The sequence below is a fragment of the Engraulis encrasicolus genome, chromosome 13, assembly GCF_034702125.1.
Source record: "Engraulis encrasicolus isolate BLACKSEA-1 chromosome 13, IST_EnEncr_1.0, whole genome shotgun sequence".
Lineage (NCBI taxonomy): Eukaryota > Metazoa > Chordata > Actinopteri > Clupeiformes > Engraulidae > Engraulis > Engraulis encrasicolus.
Window position 1 is genome coordinate 18837562 of NC_085869.1, and position 19377 is coordinate 18856938.

At 42.3% G+C, this 19377-nt stretch overlaps 1 protein-coding gene across 1 annotated transcript in view; it reads left to right on the forward strand.

The window, feature by feature from the left end:
- Positions 1-14359, forward strand: part of LOC134460801 (disintegrin and metalloproteinase domain-containing protein 23) — a 40644-nt gene extending 26285 nt beyond the window's left edge. The window contains exons 19-26 of the mRNA XM_063213358.1: positions 735-785; positions 964-1027; positions 1859-1964; positions 3032-3151; positions 4037-4205; positions 6142-6253; positions 10236-10326; positions 14102-14359. Coding sequence (XP_063069428.1) covers positions 735-785; positions 964-1027; positions 1859-1964; positions 3032-3151; positions 4037-4205; positions 6142-6253; positions 10236-10326; positions 14102-14153 — 765 coding nt within the window. The 3' untranslated portion in view covers positions 14154-14359. The remainder of the gene's footprint in view (positions 1-734; positions 786-963; positions 1028-1858; positions 1965-3031; positions 3152-4036; positions 4206-6141; positions 6254-10235; positions 10327-14101) is intronic.
- The last annotated feature ends 5018 nt before the right edge of the window (positions 14360-19377 follow it).

Consider the following 19377-nt stretch of genomic DNA (forward strand, 5'->3'; position numbering starts at 1 on the left):
ATTACAATGTGTTCATTCAGCTCTAACATACCCACAATTTTAATAGAGAAACTGAAATCTCAAGAGCCTGAATGCAGCGTATATGTCGCTCCAAGCGCCAAAGGTCAAACAATGCATACGCTGCATCAGGCTACAATGGGTTAAAGGAGCACTGTGTAGGATGGTGGCCAGAGTAGGTATTGCAACTATGCTGCTCATTGAAACGGTGCTGCCTATTACCAAATTTGATCTTTTCATGAATATTTACTTAATAATGAACTAATATTTACAAGTATGGCTGAAGTACAGTAAGTTTTGCAGCTAAAATGATTCAAACTGGCTGACAAGGGAGAAGACACCGCTTGTATGAAAAGTGCAATTTTCCCATGAATAAAAGAATTTGATAGTGTTAGTAAGTATTCGAGAAAAAGGTAACAGTTGTGAATGGGCAGCATGAATTCTGGAAATAGACTACAAAAAATATTACACAGTGCACCTTTAAGTTCCTTAAATGTGATCATATCTGGCCCAAATGAGTCTGAAGATAGAATGTTATGATTTCATGAATTGAATCCCAATATTCATAGTGAAGATAATTTAAATGTTTAAAAAAAAAATTGGGATTTCCTGTTGTGAATAACTTCTTTTAACTGGTACCAAAATCTCAATTTGGAATTTTGGGTCTCCTTGTGGACTGTGTGTGCCGGTAATGACAAGTACATGTGAAGTGACACGACTGTGTGTGCTCTCCACAGTGCCCACCAAATCTTCATAAACAAGACGGATACCACTGTCAAGTCAACCAGGTAAACTGAACTCGCACATTTGGTAAAACAGCGGCGGCAATGTCTACTACTCAGCATGTAGATTAAATATTTTGATTAGAGATGAATGAATTCCTGAGCAACACAGTGACTTCTTGTGTGTTGGTCTGTGTGACATCTAGATCCTTTGGTGTGTTTGCCTAAACACTCTGCTTCGCAGGGCCGCTGTTATGGAGGAGAGTGCAAGACCAGGGAGAGCCAATGCAAATATGTGTGGGGCTCCGGTGAGTGGATCTGCTTTCCCTTTGCCTTTACCTTACGAGACTTTACATACACGGGCCGGCGCGCCTCATTTGTCATTGAGAGCGCAGGCTGGGCTCCACCACCGCTGAGCAGACCGTAATCAATAGCCCTGATCTCTGCGTGTCTGCTAAGCTAGATGGCTCCAGCTACGTAGCTGTCTCTCCTTCCACCCCCAACCCCCTATATCCTCTGACCCCTGTCTGTAACCCCAGTAAACAAAAAGTGCAGATTGTCCTGCGCGCATCTCCAAATAATTATCATGAGCAGGGCTGGGCTGGACTGGCCATCTGCCATAGCGGGCATTTCCCTGTGGGCCCCGCACCCTTGTGTAGGCCCCTATTTTCAGAAATGTGTTTTTATTTTTATTATTATTATTATTATTATTATTATTATTATTATTATTATTATTATTATTATTATTATTTACATTTCTGAAAATAGGGGCACACAAGGGTGCGGGGCCCACCGGTCAGTCAGTTCTGCGCCGCTAATTATTGGAGGCCCCTTTAAGCCAAAAGTACCCGGGCCCCTATTTCTCCCCCAGTCCAGCCCTACTCATGGGCTCTGTATAGTACAAACAGACATAGCAAGGAAGAGAATGTCATTACACCATATAGCTTCTTCACTGTAGTTTAGTTGATAAGTATCACACACATTTCAAACATGTCTGTAACCCCTCACCCTCCTACCCCCGGTCTCCCTGCTTTACCCCCCTCTCTCTCTGTCTCTCTGCTCCCCCCCCCCTCTCTCTGTCTCTCTGCTCTACCCCCCCCCCCCCCCCCCCCCCCCCCCACCCTCTCTCTGTTGCTCAGCGGCCGGCGGCTCAGAGAAATTCTGCTACGAGAAGCTGAACACAGAAGGCACAGAGAAGGGCAACTGCGGGAAGGATGGAGAGAAGTGGCTTCCCTGCAGCAAACAGTGAGTAGAATCCTGGCCCGCACGCGCGCACACTCATTTACCAGCAGTGTCCTGCGGGAGTGCTCAGCATTACGTTCATTATGTGCTAAACACCTTCATTTCACTTGGGATCAGTAAAGTTACAATAATCAACTCTACTCTACTCTACTATATTCTGCTCAACTAGGATTGCCTTAGAACAGTGGTTCCCAACCTTTTTCTTCAGGGACCCATGTTTTTACCACTGTAAGCTTTGGTGAGCCAACTGCACGAGAGGGAGTCACATGATAGCCTCTGTTTCCTGCGAAAACTCATTTTAGTTAGTATTTTATTCCTCAATTCGTCTTCAGTCAAATATAGAATACATAGCACTTACATTTTGTTGCTTCTATACCGTATATTAGTTAAATGCTTTGTCATTTATTCTACATGGCCTATATATGGTATTTATTAAACCCCTTAAAATCAAGAGGGCTTCGCCACCCTCTGTGGATCTTTGGTGACCCATAGGTTGGGTCCCGACCCATAGGTTGGGAACCACTGTCTTCTCTTAGAAGACCTTTTTTGCACATAAAAGAGTTCAGCCCTACTGTGTGGTCTTCTGACCTCCGTTTCTGGACCCACCTAGTTAATCTACAAAACTCAGGAAATGGCAGATTCTTAACAGTGCCCTTTGCACTGACCGTTTGTCCATTTCTTTTCCTTTCTACCTTCCTTTCTTACTCCCCCCACTCCTCACCCCCTTGCTTCCTTCCCTTTCTCGTTCTTTCTTTCATTCTTTCTTTCTTTCTTTCTTTCTTTCTTTCTTTCTTTCTTTCTTTCTTTCTTTCTTTCTTTCTTTCTTTCTTTCTTTCTTTCTTTCTTTCTTTCTTTCTTTCTTTCTTTCTTTCGCTCACTCCCTCTTGCTCTCTCTCTCTCTCTCTCTCTTTCTTCCTATTTCTTTCACTCTCTTTTTCTTCCCAAATGTTACATAAAACTACAAAGGAAATTTGTTGGAGAGTAGACAATGGCAGAAAGACAAATACTGTTAAACAGCAACGCATTCACTCTCTCTCCCTCCCACCCTCATTCTCTCTCCCTCTCTCCAGTGATGTATTTTGTGGCTACCTGCTGTGTGCCAACGTTGGCCGAACACCACGTCTTGGACAGATGAAAGGAGAGGTCACTCCAACTACCTTCAACCACCAGGGCCGAGTGATCGACTGCAGGTCACAGTCCAACAACAAGCATTGACTATTTTTTTACGTTTCTTTCTCCAGATAGTGAAATACTTATCGGTATTATGATATTGAAATATATAGGATGTGATGTCACTTTATTGTCAGTTTTCATTTTGCATCCCTGATCAAGGCTCTTTAAAAAAAGGGTAATACATATGCAGAACTAGTGCACATTAGTGCCATGCATGTGGAGCATAGGTCACCATCAGACAGACAACACATGAAGCCTGGGACCACAGTACCCACAGCCAGGGGCACAGATATAGTCAAGGCAGGGAACACAGGCCTACGTAGACTAGGCATGCATGCATACATTCATACATACCAGTGTTATCATATTTTTACCATAATTTTGTCCATTTTGTCCTCTGTGCACTAAAAAAAACATGATGTACAGTTCATATAGATGCCTTGAAACAACAATTTGGGTCTTATGTACGATAATTTCGTCCCAAAAACGATAATTTTGAGCTTTTGATACGTGATTGTACTACAATTGTACTACATACACAGTGATTGTACTACATACACAGTACAGTCCTGCGACTGCAGGAATTGATTAATGTATGAAGGAATGTTTAAATATTTTAGGGTTTGGTAAGGGAACTCTGAAGTGCCTATTTGAGGGTAATAATTGATATTCTTGGTGTAGAATGTGAGTGGAGTCAGTGGAGATGCATGTGACCTGTGTGAGCGTACTATTGTGGTGATAAGCTTATATAGATCATACAGTATTATGGCATATCATATCATATCTCATCATATCTCATATAGTGTAATCACATGAGTTAATTCTGTTTCATGGCCTACCAGGCAAAATGAGGCTTCAGGACTGTCTGACAGTGTATATGTCTGACTTGTCTTTTATTTCAGTGGTGGCCATGTGCTTCTGGATGATGAGACTGACCTAGGCTATGTGGAGGACGGCACCCCCTGTGGCCCGTCCATGATGTGCCTTGACCGCAAGTGTCTGCCCATTCAGTCCCTCAACCTGAGTGCCTGCCCCAGTGGGCCCCGGGGCCACGTCTGCTCTGCCCATGGGGTGAGTAGAAAACAATGGTTACGGACATGTATGTAACCACGGTTCTGTGAGTTTCGGATGACCACCAGGCCCTGGCAGTTAGCCTGATTATCATCAACTTTAAAATCTCTTTGTTACTTGCCCTGACCAAGAGCATAGCAATTGACATTCCTAAACGGCATGGTTGACTCGCCTCCCTTGGTTTGCTGATATTTGTATTGCTCTTGGCCTGACTAGAAGCAACGCTGGAGGTGTTGCGTCCCTAGGACGGCATGGTCTGGCTACTTAGCAGTCACTCGGAATACTGACAAGAAGATTGCCAAGAGGTCACTTCTGGCTTGAGCATGGCATAAATTCCAGGGCATGGCATGCATATCACCCGGTGTCACCAAGTGACTTTGTTGGTATTAAGACTAGTAGACCAGCATGAGCGCATGCGATGAACATTCAGTGCTGAAAGCACCGCCTGGTGGTCAGGAGAAACGTAATAGAACACCCTGTCACCATCCCCATGAAAACAGTTACCATCCCCTACCAAGAAAACACTCACTATCCCCTCCCTGAAAACACTCGTCAACATTCCCTTCTCAAATACATTTTGTCTAAAACTGTCAATATCCCCATGCATGAAAACACAGCTAACTTCTCCTTCTCAAATGTATAGTGTCTAATCAGATTTTATTTTCAGCACCAGGTTCCCAGAGCTGTGGTACTATGAGAGTGGAACCATGTCTTCTGCTGATGCCTTGGTTCTCATACAGCAAGCATACTAGTTAGAAATAGGTAGGTGATAGGTTGTAGAGGCAGCTGGATATGTGAAGTAAGGTCAAGACTTACTAAGAGATGTAACCATTTTCCTGGAAACAAGCATTGCTCTACCACCACCCTCTGATGTGTGGTATGCTGGAAGATCACTTTATAGTCCCCTTGTCCACAGCTACATACATATATAGATGGGTGGACTGTCACTATGAAATGAACATGGCAGGGTGCTGTATGACACATTGAAAGCTTAAGCTGTTTCAGCTCTTTTTCAGACTATTCTTCAGTGTCATATCATGAATCAGAAGGAAACTGAAGTTTATGACTGATCAGTAAACCAGTACTGTATACCAGTAGGTTTCCTTTACCATACACAGTTCTCCTTTTCACAGTTCTCCTTTTCACAGTTCTCCAGAATAGCGTGGGGGAGCTTCTGCTCCAGAATAACTTGGGGAGGTTTTTTATGTGCCCAGGCCATTTCATGACTAGCTCACGAATCAACATCACGTTATCTCTTTGTGTATGCATTAACGGATATAACATAGAGCTACTTTGAACAGCTTGAGTACATCTACTTTGAACAGCTTGAGTACATCTACTTTGAACAGCTTGACTTACGGCTGTTTGACACCGCCTTGTACCCCCTCAACTCATCTTGGCATAACTCCACTGGAACGAAATGTTACATCAGAGATTCTTTAAGTATATAGAGATATGCCAACATAATAGGTTGCTATGGGCACCTAACGTGACCAGGTTCCGGTCTGCCTAAAGGGGCGTGTCATAATACTCCTAGCATTGAATAGAACAGTCCTTAGGTCTGCCTACGTCTGCCTAAAGGGGGATTTCTCCCCCTCCCCCTTGCAATAATAGAACCAGGAAACAATGGGCCAATGGAACCTCTCTCTCTACTCTCTCTGGTTACATGGTACCTGGGAGTTCTCAATATTCTTTTTGGGTATCACTTCTATTGAGGTTCCAAGCACGTTGAAGCACAAAGAGTAGAGAAAATATTCAAGACTCTACGTATGTGCAGACGTAAATCGTTTTTTTCCCATATCATGCATTATTTCTGGTCTAGGTTGAATCGTGTGCTCACACTTTAGTAAGGATTGCATTTACGTACGGTAGTGCTGCCTTGGTATGTTTTTGTTGCTCCCCCTCATCATTCGCTGTCCTGTTTCTGCTGTTGCAGGTTTGCAATAATGAAGGCACATGCAGCTGTGATACCACCTGGGCTGGGACCGACTGTAGCATGCCCGACCCTCCCAAGGAGCCCGCCCCCGAAGAGGACGAAGGACCCAAGGGTTCGTATCAGCTTTCTTCTCTTCTCTCAACCAAACAACAATGCAGTCATCACATAGTTTTTTTTAAACAGTCATTGTTGGGTGAATTTGTTGACGGGATATTACAATGCTGGACAGATGTTTTAGACCACTCTGAGAAGATGTATGTTGCCTTGCAAACACATGACATTCAGATAGCTATTGGTCTCCCTGCACCTCAATTGGCAGTCAGAAATGAACCCATGAACCCAATTTTTTACCCGTGTTTTGCCCTTCCAACTCTGGGAAATTAATGCAGTTCTTGTTGAAGATGATTTTTTTTTTCAATTTGGAAATACCAAGGCTGAATGACAGCCCCTATTCAGCATTTTATTTTTGTATTCACTACTGTATATGCATTAAGTCTGCCCTCTGGACTGTATCCTATTTGCGGGGGTTTTAGAGAAATAGCCAGTTGTAGGCTACTACGGTAGTCGCAATTCAAATGGGATTACAGTAGGCCAGTGTACTGTACAGTTGGCCACAAAGTACCCTTGTGGAACTGCACAGTCTGAGCTGCTCTTTGAATTAGACATTCTGCCTTTTCAAAACTTTTTCAAAACCATTCCCCACCTATTCAACAAAAAAGGGATTATCCAGGCAACTCCAAGTGAAAATGAGGAAGTGAATAATCTTTTAGCCATAAGATAATAAAGGCTTTTTAATTCATTTCCTCATTTTCACTTGGAGTTGCCCGGATAATCCCTTTTTGTTGAATTGGACTGACCCCCTTCATCCAAGACCACCTAACATACTTGAGAAGATACTGCGACTTTTTGTAGCTAACATCTATCCTGTGTTTAACCATTCTCCACCTGATTGCAGCTGATGTTCTCACTATAATAAATACATTACATTACTGACAGGCATTTTCCCTACATTCCAAAAAAACTGTTGCGAAACCCCTTCTGAATGTAGAGGCATCTACACTGAGCCACTGCAGGCCTACCGTATGTCAAATCTCCCTTTTATTGGACAAGACAACGGAAAATGTTGTTTTCAGCCAAGTCTGTGCCTTCTTAACCTCAAGTTGCTACTTTTAGCTTTTCCAATCAGTTTTTAAATTAAAAAGCTGATGGCCTATAGTTTTCTCCTATTCAACAGAGAGAAAACATCAGTTACTGTGAAAAAACGACAAAGGCCAAAAACTGCTGCTCAACTTGACACAAATGGGTTTAATGCAGTGGAATCAGTAAGAAATCTTGGAGTCATCCTCGACAGTGAGTTACGTTTTAACAGGCATATAAAACCTGTACAAATTCTGCATTTTAGTACCATAGCACATTGGGTTGCCTTGTAGTATATCAAATGGGTATTATAAATAAAGTGGCCTTGACTTCTATTATATCAGTGTATCAATGTGTCAGACTAGTTTATCAGAAGTTTATACTGTTTCTTTTTTCTAATATATTGTGCTCTGAGGACCGAAATGCAGAAAGAGGGGAAGTGAACTAATAAGAAACACTTTTTATATTATATTTTTCCTTTTTTGTTTCTTTTTCTTTTAAGATTTATTTTTAGCTAGCTGATGGTAGTGTAATGCTAATTGTAGTGGCTAAATGTCCGTTCTTAAAATGTTGATCATTTCTTTCTTGAGATTCATGCAAATAAGTAACCACTCAGTCGGACGGAATGAACGAGTCTACACGTGTTAAAGTTTGAACGACGGTAGAAAACAGTGTGTTTGCCCCGTCTTTATCTGAAGTTCTCAACATATGACAAACACACAGCAGTTTTACATTTGAGATGCGCGAGTTCCAAAACGTCATTGCTCAGCGTCAGGTCCTATTGGCTATTCCTTCTAGATTCTTCTAAGCATTAAACTAAAGGCAGATTAACTGTGAGGAAATTCTAAACATTAAATAAGTAATGTAGTTTAAATTCAATCATAAAAAATCTTTAATATACAAGTACTAAAATATGCCAAAAAAATAACTAAATATGAGCATAAATTGCTAAATAGAAAATGGCACCAACACTAATGAAGCTGCTGCTGTAGTTAGTAGCACTTCAAGAGCATCTCATGGTTACTGATGGTCCGTTATGCAACTGCTGTATGCAGATGCACTGCAGCTCTTGTCTGTGCCCTACCGTACTGTGAGTGCATTGAGTGCAGCATTTTTAAAGCACGGTTCAGCATTACTCATTGGGGACTGGTACTGTACACAACCTCAAAACACGTATCAAACTTCACGAAAACCGTCACCATTCTCCTTCTCCAATTTACAGTAGCTAATCAGTTTTTATTTTCAGCGGCAGCGGCTGTAGCACTGGACAAAAACCCTTGTAGGCCCACTGTAAGGGAAAGTAGGAGGGGCCAGACCAGGGATTATTCCATGGTTGTCAAGGTGACAAGACGAGAGAGGTTCTTCTTCTTCTGTTGTTGATGTTGTTCTGTGCAGGTGGTAATGTTGTTCCAGAGATTGTAGGAGTATAAAAGATTCACCAACGTAATAGTAGAGATTCTAGGAGTATTATGTTATCCAGTCTCTGGTAATAATAATAATAATCATCATCTCTCTGGTTGTTCCCTTTTCTCCTCCTCTCCCATGCAGTGAGTGGGGCCACAAACAGGCTGATAGGGGCAGTAGCAGGGACTGTACTGGCCCTAGGGGTGATATTTGGAGGCACAGGGTGGGGCATAGAGTAAGCATTGTTCCTGCCCTCCCCTCTTCTCTCCCCTCGTAATCGTGCTGGTGGTGCCATAGTGTTGTCTAAAGTGATTGCAGTGCTGGGTGAAAAGACCCCAACTCCTCCTTGTCCCAAAACTGTATTGTATGTGTCCTGCTGGTTTCGTGTGTTTGTTGTGCTGAGTGCCCCCCCCCCCCTCCTGTAAACTGTTCTGTGATTGAGTGTTTCTGTGGTTCTGTGGTGGACTGATAACCCCTCCTTCTTCCCCTTTCATTGTCATCATACCGTTGTATCCTCCTTGTACCTTACTATTGTTGTTGTATCTTGTAAAAGATTGTGATATTGTAATACTTTATTCGTAACTTAGCTGTTCAGACTTTCCCCTTTCTGTACCTTGTGGGACGGACACGTTATAACAAAATTCTGCCTCCTGGCTGGGAGAGTACAGTACAGTAATTGTACATGCTGAGATGTGGGTCATTCTCTCTCTCCTCTGTGTCCACCTGCGTCGTGTCTACGGGGCCGCTGGCTGCTTTTGTTGGGCCCAGGACAAAGTCATCTCAAAGGGCCCACTATCCAATGCATACAATGTAATGGGGACCCAATTCTGGGCCCCCTATCTCCTTGGGCCCGGGACAACATACTCCTTTGTCCAACCCCCACCCCCCTCTATCGCCATCGCCTCTCTGTTCTTGACAAGAGGCTCGTTGATATTCATGACAGCAGACGCTTGCAGCATTGCAGCAGCTAACTACACACCCACGGCGAGTAGTAGCCTACCGTAGGCAGCAGCACACACATACACATAAAGCAGGTTCACACGTGCTCTCTAGGCACTTTTTGCTGTGGTCCCCCCCCCACCCCCAACCGCATGGAGTGAATGTGCAAGAACTCAGTGGTCTTGAGGAAATGACAACTTGGTGATAGTGTGACCCTGTTTGCACCGCTGTACTGTGTGTCTCTTGCTGTGCCAGTGAACTGAGAGGGCCCCTGACTAAAAGTGTTGAAGTGTTGGCCTGCGAGTAACACCGTATGTATGACACATGAAGGCCAAAGCACCAGGCTCTTTGATGTGTTCACGTGACGTTAGCGTGACTACTAGTAGTGAGACTGGGAGACCTGCTGGGTGAGCATGCCAAAGTGAAGTCCTTGTTATGTTCTATTACTGTACTGTATGTTGTGCGCGTGTACCGTGTACTGTATTTCCTTGTGAATTGTTGTCTTACTGTATTGAGTACTTGTACTGTGTGTGCTGTACCGTAAGTGGTGTTCATGTGTGTCTGTGTGTGTGTGTGTGTGTGTCCCCACCCCCGCTCTCCGTAACCCCACACAGGTCCTAGTGCCACCAACCTTATAATCGGCTCAATCGCAGGAGCCATTCTGGTGGCCGCCATCGTGCTGGGGGGGACTGGATGGGGATTTAAGTAAGCGTTGCATCATGTCACGTCACGTCACGTCACGTTGCACGGCATGCCTCCCTTTTACAAACTGCTCCCCTCCTCTTGCTCGCACGCACCCTCCACGGTTTGGGCTCCTGCTACTGAAACAAACCAACAAACAACAGCCCTCACTAATAAACAACAAAGATCTCACAGAGAGCAATGTTTGCTCACACAGACCGGCCAGCACAGGAAATGATGCAGCCCTCATGCTGGGCTTACACTATTGAGGAAAAAAAGCAGTGTGATTCAGCCAGGGCTGATCTGGGACCATGACATGGCCCGGGCATTTTTTTGGCATAGACCAGCCCTTCACCCCCACCCCCATACTACAATTATGATATACACTATATATTAAGGATGCAACGATGGGCCGCTACGTCAAAATTGTGGGCTGGTCTCTAAGGGAAAATTTGAAACAAATGCCCCCCCCAAAAAAAAAGCATCGCCCCCTGATGACTGTCGGCCCACCGGGAAAATGCCCTGTATGCCAGATTACCAGTCCAGCCTGTGATTCAGCTTCCTGTCGGAAATGGCAAGTTGGCTCTTAAAAAAGCTTTGTCATAGTGGGCATGTGGAGGGACACAGACGTACAGACCTTGCCTTGAAAACCACCAGGCAGGGCTGGACTGGCCATCTGGCATAGCGGGCATTTCCTGGTGGGCCCTGCACCCTCGTGGGCCTCTATCTTGTGAAATGTAATAATAATAATAATAATAATAATTTGGGCTTTAAGACAAAAGTGCCTGGGTCATATTTCTCCCCCAGTTAAGCCCTGGCACCAGGACATCTGTAGCAGAACCTTAAACTAATGGGAAGGGCAGAGCTTTAAAATTGGTGTGCATGCATGGTCCTCACAGATGCGGGTTAAAAAAATGGAACAAAATTGGACAACATCGTCTACAGAACCCATGTGGAACATCTTCAAGTTTAATAAATTCAAGCTTCCTTCCTGGGCATTATTTCAATGCAATGTAGCATTTTCCAATAATGGAAGAAGTCACTGAAATGAGAATGTCCAAGTGATCAATTTTTGAAAGAGAAAATCAGAATCATTACGTTCATAACTGATTTCACAAGCCCACTGCTATCTGGGATCATTTTTTGTTAATTATACATTTTTGCAACATAATCCCACATTTAGGGACTTTTATTGAATCGATTATAAAGTCTTCATCTTCTTGCTGTCTTTTGTTTAATGTTTTGATAAATAAATGTTTTATTATACAGCATAAATCTAATGGATTTTGATTGGGACTTGTAACAACATATTCACATTTCAAATGCTGCCATTATTTTTGAAATACAGTAGCCGGTAATGTAATAACAGCATGAACACAGCATAAAATGTGTTTTTTGACCAAATTCTAAAAGCTCAGTAAATAGCAAAAAAAAATTGTGCCCTATGACAGAATTGGGTAACTTTGGACATGTATAATGCACCCCTTGTCATGGGTATTCGATGTCCCCTAAAGCGCTGTAAGCTTGAAGTTTGTGTTCTGTGATGTGGGACTGAGTTTAAATGTGTCATTGTGCGAGGGCGGAGCGCAGTTTACGGTATGTGTTGACTTAACCTGCCCTTACGACTCCTTGGGGGTTTGCGGGTCCAAACATTGGGCTGGGTTTTGCAAGCCTGGATGGATGGGGCTGTGTTGGTTGGCTGTGGCTGCCTTCTGCCATGGTCTGCCACCCTCTCGTGGGCCTCCCTCCACCCAGGCCCCAGCCGTGACTGAGGCCCTCTCTGGGGACTTGGTGGAGCTCATGGAACCGGCTAGAGCTGTAACGATACACTCAACTCACGATTTGGTTTGTTTGTATCACGATTTTTGACCAACAGTTCGATAAACCCCACGATTTCTGAAATGTATCTCATTTGAAGCTTGGAAGCACTATCATGTGGAGTCATACGGTTGATTTCTGGACTGAAGGATAACAAAACTTTGAAAGGGCGTATCACGATACTGTCTTCTAACATCGCGTTACAGTATCGTTACTCTGAGTATCGCGATTCCTCAGTTCGATACCATATTGTTTCAGCCCTAAAACCGGCCCATCTTCAAGCAGTCCCTCCTCTGCTGCCTTCAAACTAAGCCAGCTAGCTACCACTGGCCAGCACTCCAGCAACCTCATAGCAACAAGACCTGTATCACAGAGGCCATGACACGATGCACACTGATCATGATTATTGACCTTGTACTAATCAGAATAACCAGGAACACTTAACTTTACAGATAAGTAACAAATGGGGAATTTCATGATCGCTGATACTGTATCGTACTGTACTGTACTGTGCCGGTATAGTAATATGGCAATGTACAAAAACACATGTCTGAAAAAAACACAGTTGCTATGAAATTTTTATACAACAACAACAACAATGAACACCACTTTTATTCAGATATATATATATATATATATATATATAATGAATGTTTTTGTAATAATTTGTCATTTGTACAACATACTTACTTGTAATATGTGGTTTAAATGATCACCATGAATTTATCTGTAAAGGACCATGAAATGCTTCCCTTTTCGCTTACTGTATCTGTGAAGTAAGGTGTTCATTAACTCTTTAATTTGCCTGTTCTTGTTCTCATATGCTTTGAGTTTCTGCTGCTGTAGTATCAATACAACAGCAACTCTATCCATGTGCAGCGATAGAGGACTATACGGTTATATATCACAACATTGGTATTTACTTTAGTACAGCACTCACAGAATAGAGGCGGCTCACGGCTTTCCACTATTCATGTCACTGCATATAAGACTGTAAGATGCCCCACACTACGCCATGCCATGGGCAGGGTAGGTTCTTGCCCGAGTAGGGAATTTGGAATTTGCTGTTGTTGTTACGCTTTCTGTTTTGCTTTCACAGATGGTGGCTCCTCGTTTGTGGTGTGCCATTTATATTTGCTTACACCCGTTGCCATCACAGTTATCAATCATCACCTGCTGGTCTCTTCCCTTAGATGATAATTATTGTTATTATTATTATTGTTATTATTATTATTATTATTAGTGTGTGTGTGTTGTAGGCACATGTGCTCATATATCTCTCTCTCTCTCTCCCTCTCTTGCTCTCTCTCTCTCTCTCTCTCTCTCTCACTCACTATTAAGAGAGCGTGGCGAGATATAAGCTGCATAAGACCCCCTTATCTCCTCTGTGGGGGGAATATTAAGCAAGCAGAAGTGAAGCTCTTTCTCCCGTGTCCTCCGCTGCACTCTGTATGTAATTGTCTGTCTGAATGAGAGCGTATTGATATCCTTACCCCTTCACAGCAGTCAATGGGCTCCCCCTATCATCAGCTGCCACAAAGTGAAATTGAAAGGCTGACTTATTAAGACAGAAAGCCTCACGTACTGACAAGGACGGTCAAATGAGAGCTGCCTTACATAGTACATTGACTACAATATTCTTTGTGCTGAAGTATTATACGTACATTTCTAAGTCAAATAGCCACATGTCATGCACACATGAGCGCTCGCACACACACACACACAAAAACTGTATGATGTCCACCGTCTGCATAGATACAGGAGAAAGAGCAGACACTTCCTTTGGGAGCCACATGTCCTTCTCTCTGTATTGACAAACGTGTTTTCCTGTATTTTCTTCCTTTCTTTCTTTCTGTCTTTCCTTCTTTCTTTCTTTCTTTCTTTCTTTCTTTCTTTCTTTCTTTCTTTCTTTCTTTCTTTCTTTCTTTCTGTCTTTCCTTCTTTTCCCACCTGCCTTCTGATTTTCCCACCTTGCCACAAGAAATGTGAAGAAGCGGGGGAGAGGCTATGACCCCAACGCTAGCGCCATCTAGAGGAGCATCGACGGCAAAGCAGCCAGACGACAGCTTCAACGCAGGCTTCATCAATTCGTCCTCCGTTCCTCTCAACTTGCTGCTGCTATTCCACGTTAGTTTTCTTGAACTATAGATTAAAAAAACACTAGAGGACATTTTTCAAAATCCCATACTTAATTGTGTAGGAAAAATGCAGCTTTCTCTGATATGATCTGTTCTGCCCCCCTGGCCTATCCCTCCGTACCACCCCACCCCCCCCCCCCCACACTCTCCTTTTTCTCTCCTATAGTCCATAATTTATCACATTCCTCCATCTGTCCAGAAACGCCGGCCCCCACTCTCAGCACAACAGAGTAGGGGTGCGTTTCTCAAAAGCGTAGTTGTTAGCCAGTTAGCAACTTTAGTAGTTGCCAATGGTAAATTGCATTGCAAACAACAAAGTAGCTAATGTAGTTAGCAACTATGGTTTCGAGAAATGCATCCCAGGCATGGCCTCCTCCTGTTACTGTACAGAGCGCTTGCTATATAGCCTTGGCATGAGGAGTCCCCACTAAAGAAAGGATTCTGCATGGCTAAGAAAGCTATCAATATTCAGCATTAAAAAAGAGCAAATAAATACTTAAATAAATATGTTTACTTTCTATAGTTTAAAACGTGGGGGAACAATTACTGACTGAATCATCAAAAACCAGAGAAATAACTTTATAGCTTACCAATGTTATCCAGTTGACTATTACTGTACTGTACACACTACAGCCCCACCATCTTCTCCTTTTATTCCGGGGAGCTAGATGGCATGCCAGTCCCATGTAAGGCATGCAGACCACACACAAACTGTACATATCGGGTGGGAGGGGTGTTGTGGTGTGGTACTCTTCAGGTTCTGACTTTAAACATTTTTGCACTTCTTTTTTAGTCCATTTTGAGCATGATGTCACATTGACATTTTTCAGCCATTCACAATGAAGAAAAAAACAAACAAACAAACAAACAAAAACAAAAAAAACAGAACTTGCTAACAATAGATTGAAACTAATAAGAAAGCACATTATACATTGTTCTACTCCATAAACTATGTTATTAGTACCATTATATATCAAATCTGATGTACTGTATATCTCACACACACTCATACACACTCATACACAATGAACTAGATGTGAATAAAGGGTGAGGATTAGAGGAGACTAGTGGCTATAGGTTCTGTTGCAGTCGGTCCGATTCTGTCCCAGGAGTCGGTGCACTTAACGCTGTGAAGACTCAGAGCCAAAGAATAATGTGAAGTAAAAAAACAAAACAAAAAAAAGCGTTGGATTTAGTTCTACTTTGAGCACCTTTTATTTCTGCCTGCTGTACACTTACCACTGCATGGCCAAGACAGGAGCTGTGCAGGGTGCATTTCTGGAAAGCGTAGTTGTTAGCAGTTAGCCACTTCGGTAGTTGCCAATGGGAAATTGCATTGCAACCAACAAAGTAGCTAACATAGTTAGCAACTACGCTTTCCAGAAATGCATCCCAGGAGTGGGGAGAGAGGCAGGTGGGCAGTTGCCTTTTGAGCTAGTAAATGTCTAACCACTGACGGACAGGAAACTACAATTTTGTATTATTATTATTATTTTTTTTGCTCATGAAAAGAAGTGTATGGGGTGCGTAGAAATTTGGGATGTCAAAATGGGGTCCCGAACCAAAAAAGGGTTGTGCTCTAAGGGTTCTCTAAAGGTGAAACTTTATAGAAAAGCTTTAGGGGTTCCCCAACGATAGCAGCTAAGGGTTCTTTTGAGAACCATATCATATTTACAGCGTGAGTGGCCCCTAGGCCCTGCAGTGGATCACCGGATGCCTTCATGACACTCACAGAGAGCTCGCATTACTGTACAAGAGCCTTGAAGTCATCAGCAATATCATTTTTGTTATGTTTTATGGGACTATTTAGCCTTTATTTAGATAGGACAGTTGAAGAGATAAACAGGAAGTAAGTGGGAGAGAGAAACGGGGAAGGATCGGGAAATGACCCAGGCCGGATTGGAACCCGGGTGGCCCGTAAGCCTATATGGTGCGGTGTGTTAACGCACTGCGCCACAGCACCCCCACGCCAATCTGATTTACCTACCATATAAAGGCTTGCATGTCAATAACTAGAGCCATACTTACTTTTCTTTACTATGCAAACCACGATTTTTTGCACAAGGCTGTGAATGAAATCATGTTGTCAGTTGTGATAACTGTCAGTATGGCCTAACTGGAGAATGATGAGAGACGAGAGCAGCCTCTGATGGCTAAGTTTGACCATGTAACTTTTACAGTAATCGCGCTTTGAGATCACACTGCTTTTCTTTTTTTCCACCAAGTGTGAAGTGAGAGTGTTGCACTTGCATTTGTGGGTCGAACTGGACATGTATGTGAAATATGTTTGTTTGATTTTGTTTCATGTTTTTTATTAACTAATGTTTCGTTACTTATGTCATTTGATGTCTCCAATACGGTAACATTTGGGCACTTTGTAAACGGGGTTGTTTGATTTCAACAGAGCCGTTTCATATGTCCCCCTGTTACTGATCTCTTGACTAAAAATCCACTATATCCCTCCTCACAGCACTAAACCATGTACAATACAGAAGAAGAACATTAATGAAACTAATCAGAAATAAAGTCAACATTTTAAAAAAGTCTCTCAATGTGTTTTGTTTTCATTGGTAGAATTGAGGAGATAAACTATTATTCCTAGATCAAAGACTCTTTTTCACGTCACTACTGTACAGTGTATTTCAGTTAGGAGGCAGAAAGCAAGCAAACATATCTCTCTATCTCTCTCTTTCTCTCTATCTCTATCTCTCTCTTTCTCTCTCTCTCTCTCTCTCTCTCTCTCTCTCTCTCTCTAATGTGTGGTGCATTCATGTAGGGGTTATGGCCCTCTTTTGGATGACGTGTGTTGGGTATGGTTTTCAGTGGTGTAGTACTCCACTGTAATATCCATGAGTAGAGTACTGTAGCCTGTATAATGGCCAACTTAGTGGGCTACTCCACAGAAAACATTTCATTTCATTCAAAAATTTCCCCGCGGCTGGCTGACCTTTTCAGTCATGAATGAGAGACTGACCCCCGTGCCTGTCACACTTAAGCTAAGTGCTTCTCAGGAATCCTTGTTTGTGTCTCCGTCCTCCTTTTTTGTTGTGTATTTATGTTTATTCATTTTAAGTACCTATTCCACTGACTGTATGCCTTGTACCTAATGCCTGTCCCACTAACAAAAATAACACCAAAAACATATTGCTTTGGGGGTTGTAGAGGTGGGGGAACGAAGAGGTTGCTGTTTGAATGAGTGTGTGAATGTGTGTTGTCTTGTACGATGTAATGTTTTGTCTTGTACTGTCTGTATTCAGTTTCAAGGGGACCCTACTGAAAATGAGATATTGCATCTCAAGAGGCATTCCCCAGTGCAAATAAATAAATAAATTTCATTCAAAAATTTCCCCGCAGCTGGCTGACATTTTCAGTCATGAATGAGAGACTGACCTCCGTGCATGTCACACTTAACCTCTCCCCACGATACCGACTTAGTGCATGATCACCAACTCCTGGCATTTCACTAAAAGCACAAGATGCAGGCTACGTGTGTGCCTTTAATGGTGCTCTTTGCCTTGCACTGGAGATTGGACACCTCACCGTTTTCCACCGGAACCAAAATGAGAATGAGTTCACGTCAGTTCTTTATTTTTCTGACGTCAGGTTCTTCAATTTGCAGATTTGTGTATGTAGATGTCATAACTGTAACTAGTGAAAAAAATCGGAAAATGCATTATAAGGACAAGTGTACTATTTTGAACATTAATCCCCATTCCTGAGTTGTCTGCAATGTTTTAGAGCCTTTAGAAAAAATGTTTTAATATATATATATGTATATATATATATATATATATATATATATATATATATATATATATATATATATATATATATATATATATATTTGCTGCTTTCTCCATTATTTGGCTAATTTGGATCCTGTCCCAATTGGCTTTACAATGGTCGTCTGGGCTTGTCCAAATATGTTATTAAAAAACACCCTAAACATTTGTTTCCAAAAGTATGCATCTCGCTGTGTGATTAGGGATGTTCACTGGCATTCCCTAACAAGTTTAAGGCAAGATATGGCTGTTTGTGAATGGGGAAAATGAGGAACTGAGAAAGGCTCTTGCAGCCGAAACGCCTGTCAGTCCCTGCAATGTTTAAATAATAAGAAAAGAACAAGAAAGAAGAAAAAACTGAGTGTGATCCATTTCCTAACTACTGGAAAATGTATTTACAAAATGCTATATAGGCCTAACAGAAGCCACATTGTTGTAGAGTTCTAGTGAACACCCCTGGTGAGACACTTGGTGAGTTGCATATTCTTGAAAACAAATTGTGAGGCTTTAACAACAGATTTGGACCTGCTCATAGACAACCATTCTAAATCCGGTTGAGACTAAATCCAAATTAGCCAAATAACTGAGACAGAAGTCAATATGAAATATACAGTGAAGGGGGACTGTAAAGCATTGCAGACAACTCAGAAGAGGGGCTTTCGTTTCAAAATAGTGCTCTTGTCCTTTAAACCAAGCGCTTATTTGTACCATGGTCATCAAAAAGGCCATTTTCACATAGGCCGAAGTCTTAATCAGATACATTTTTAAAAGGAATAGGCCTAGCGCAATTAGGCCTATACAAGGTTCATGTATTTGATTGTTATTATATTTTTTATGGGTTATTTCAATTATCTGCCTCCATGTATGTTCATGTTGGGCTATAAGATGCATTTGCCTCTCAATCAGAATTTTTGGTAAATAACATGGTAAAAAAAAAAAAATTCACACCATAGGCCAAATGCTTTGTCAAACAGATTAAATCAGATGAAATCAAAGTCAATGCACGCAAATGTCCATACAATTTCATTAAAGACACCAATTTAGTTTTGACTTTTCTACACAGCAAAGCAAACAGGAGTGCTGTAATAATCATCCGACCAACCCCCTAAAGTGAGACTGACGTCGCACTCTCGAGGAGCGATGGGTGGCAATACCAGTAGTGACATTAAATTTGAGTCATCCTCAAGGTAAGACCACAGGCTGTTCATGTACATGTTTACATTGTGTTGTAATTGTGAGTTTTTTGTGTGCTGGCTAGCTGCTTTTGGTTACCAAAATGTAAGATTTATTCTGGTCAGTTTTTGTTGTTGTCGTAGGACTATTTAGAACATTCCCAA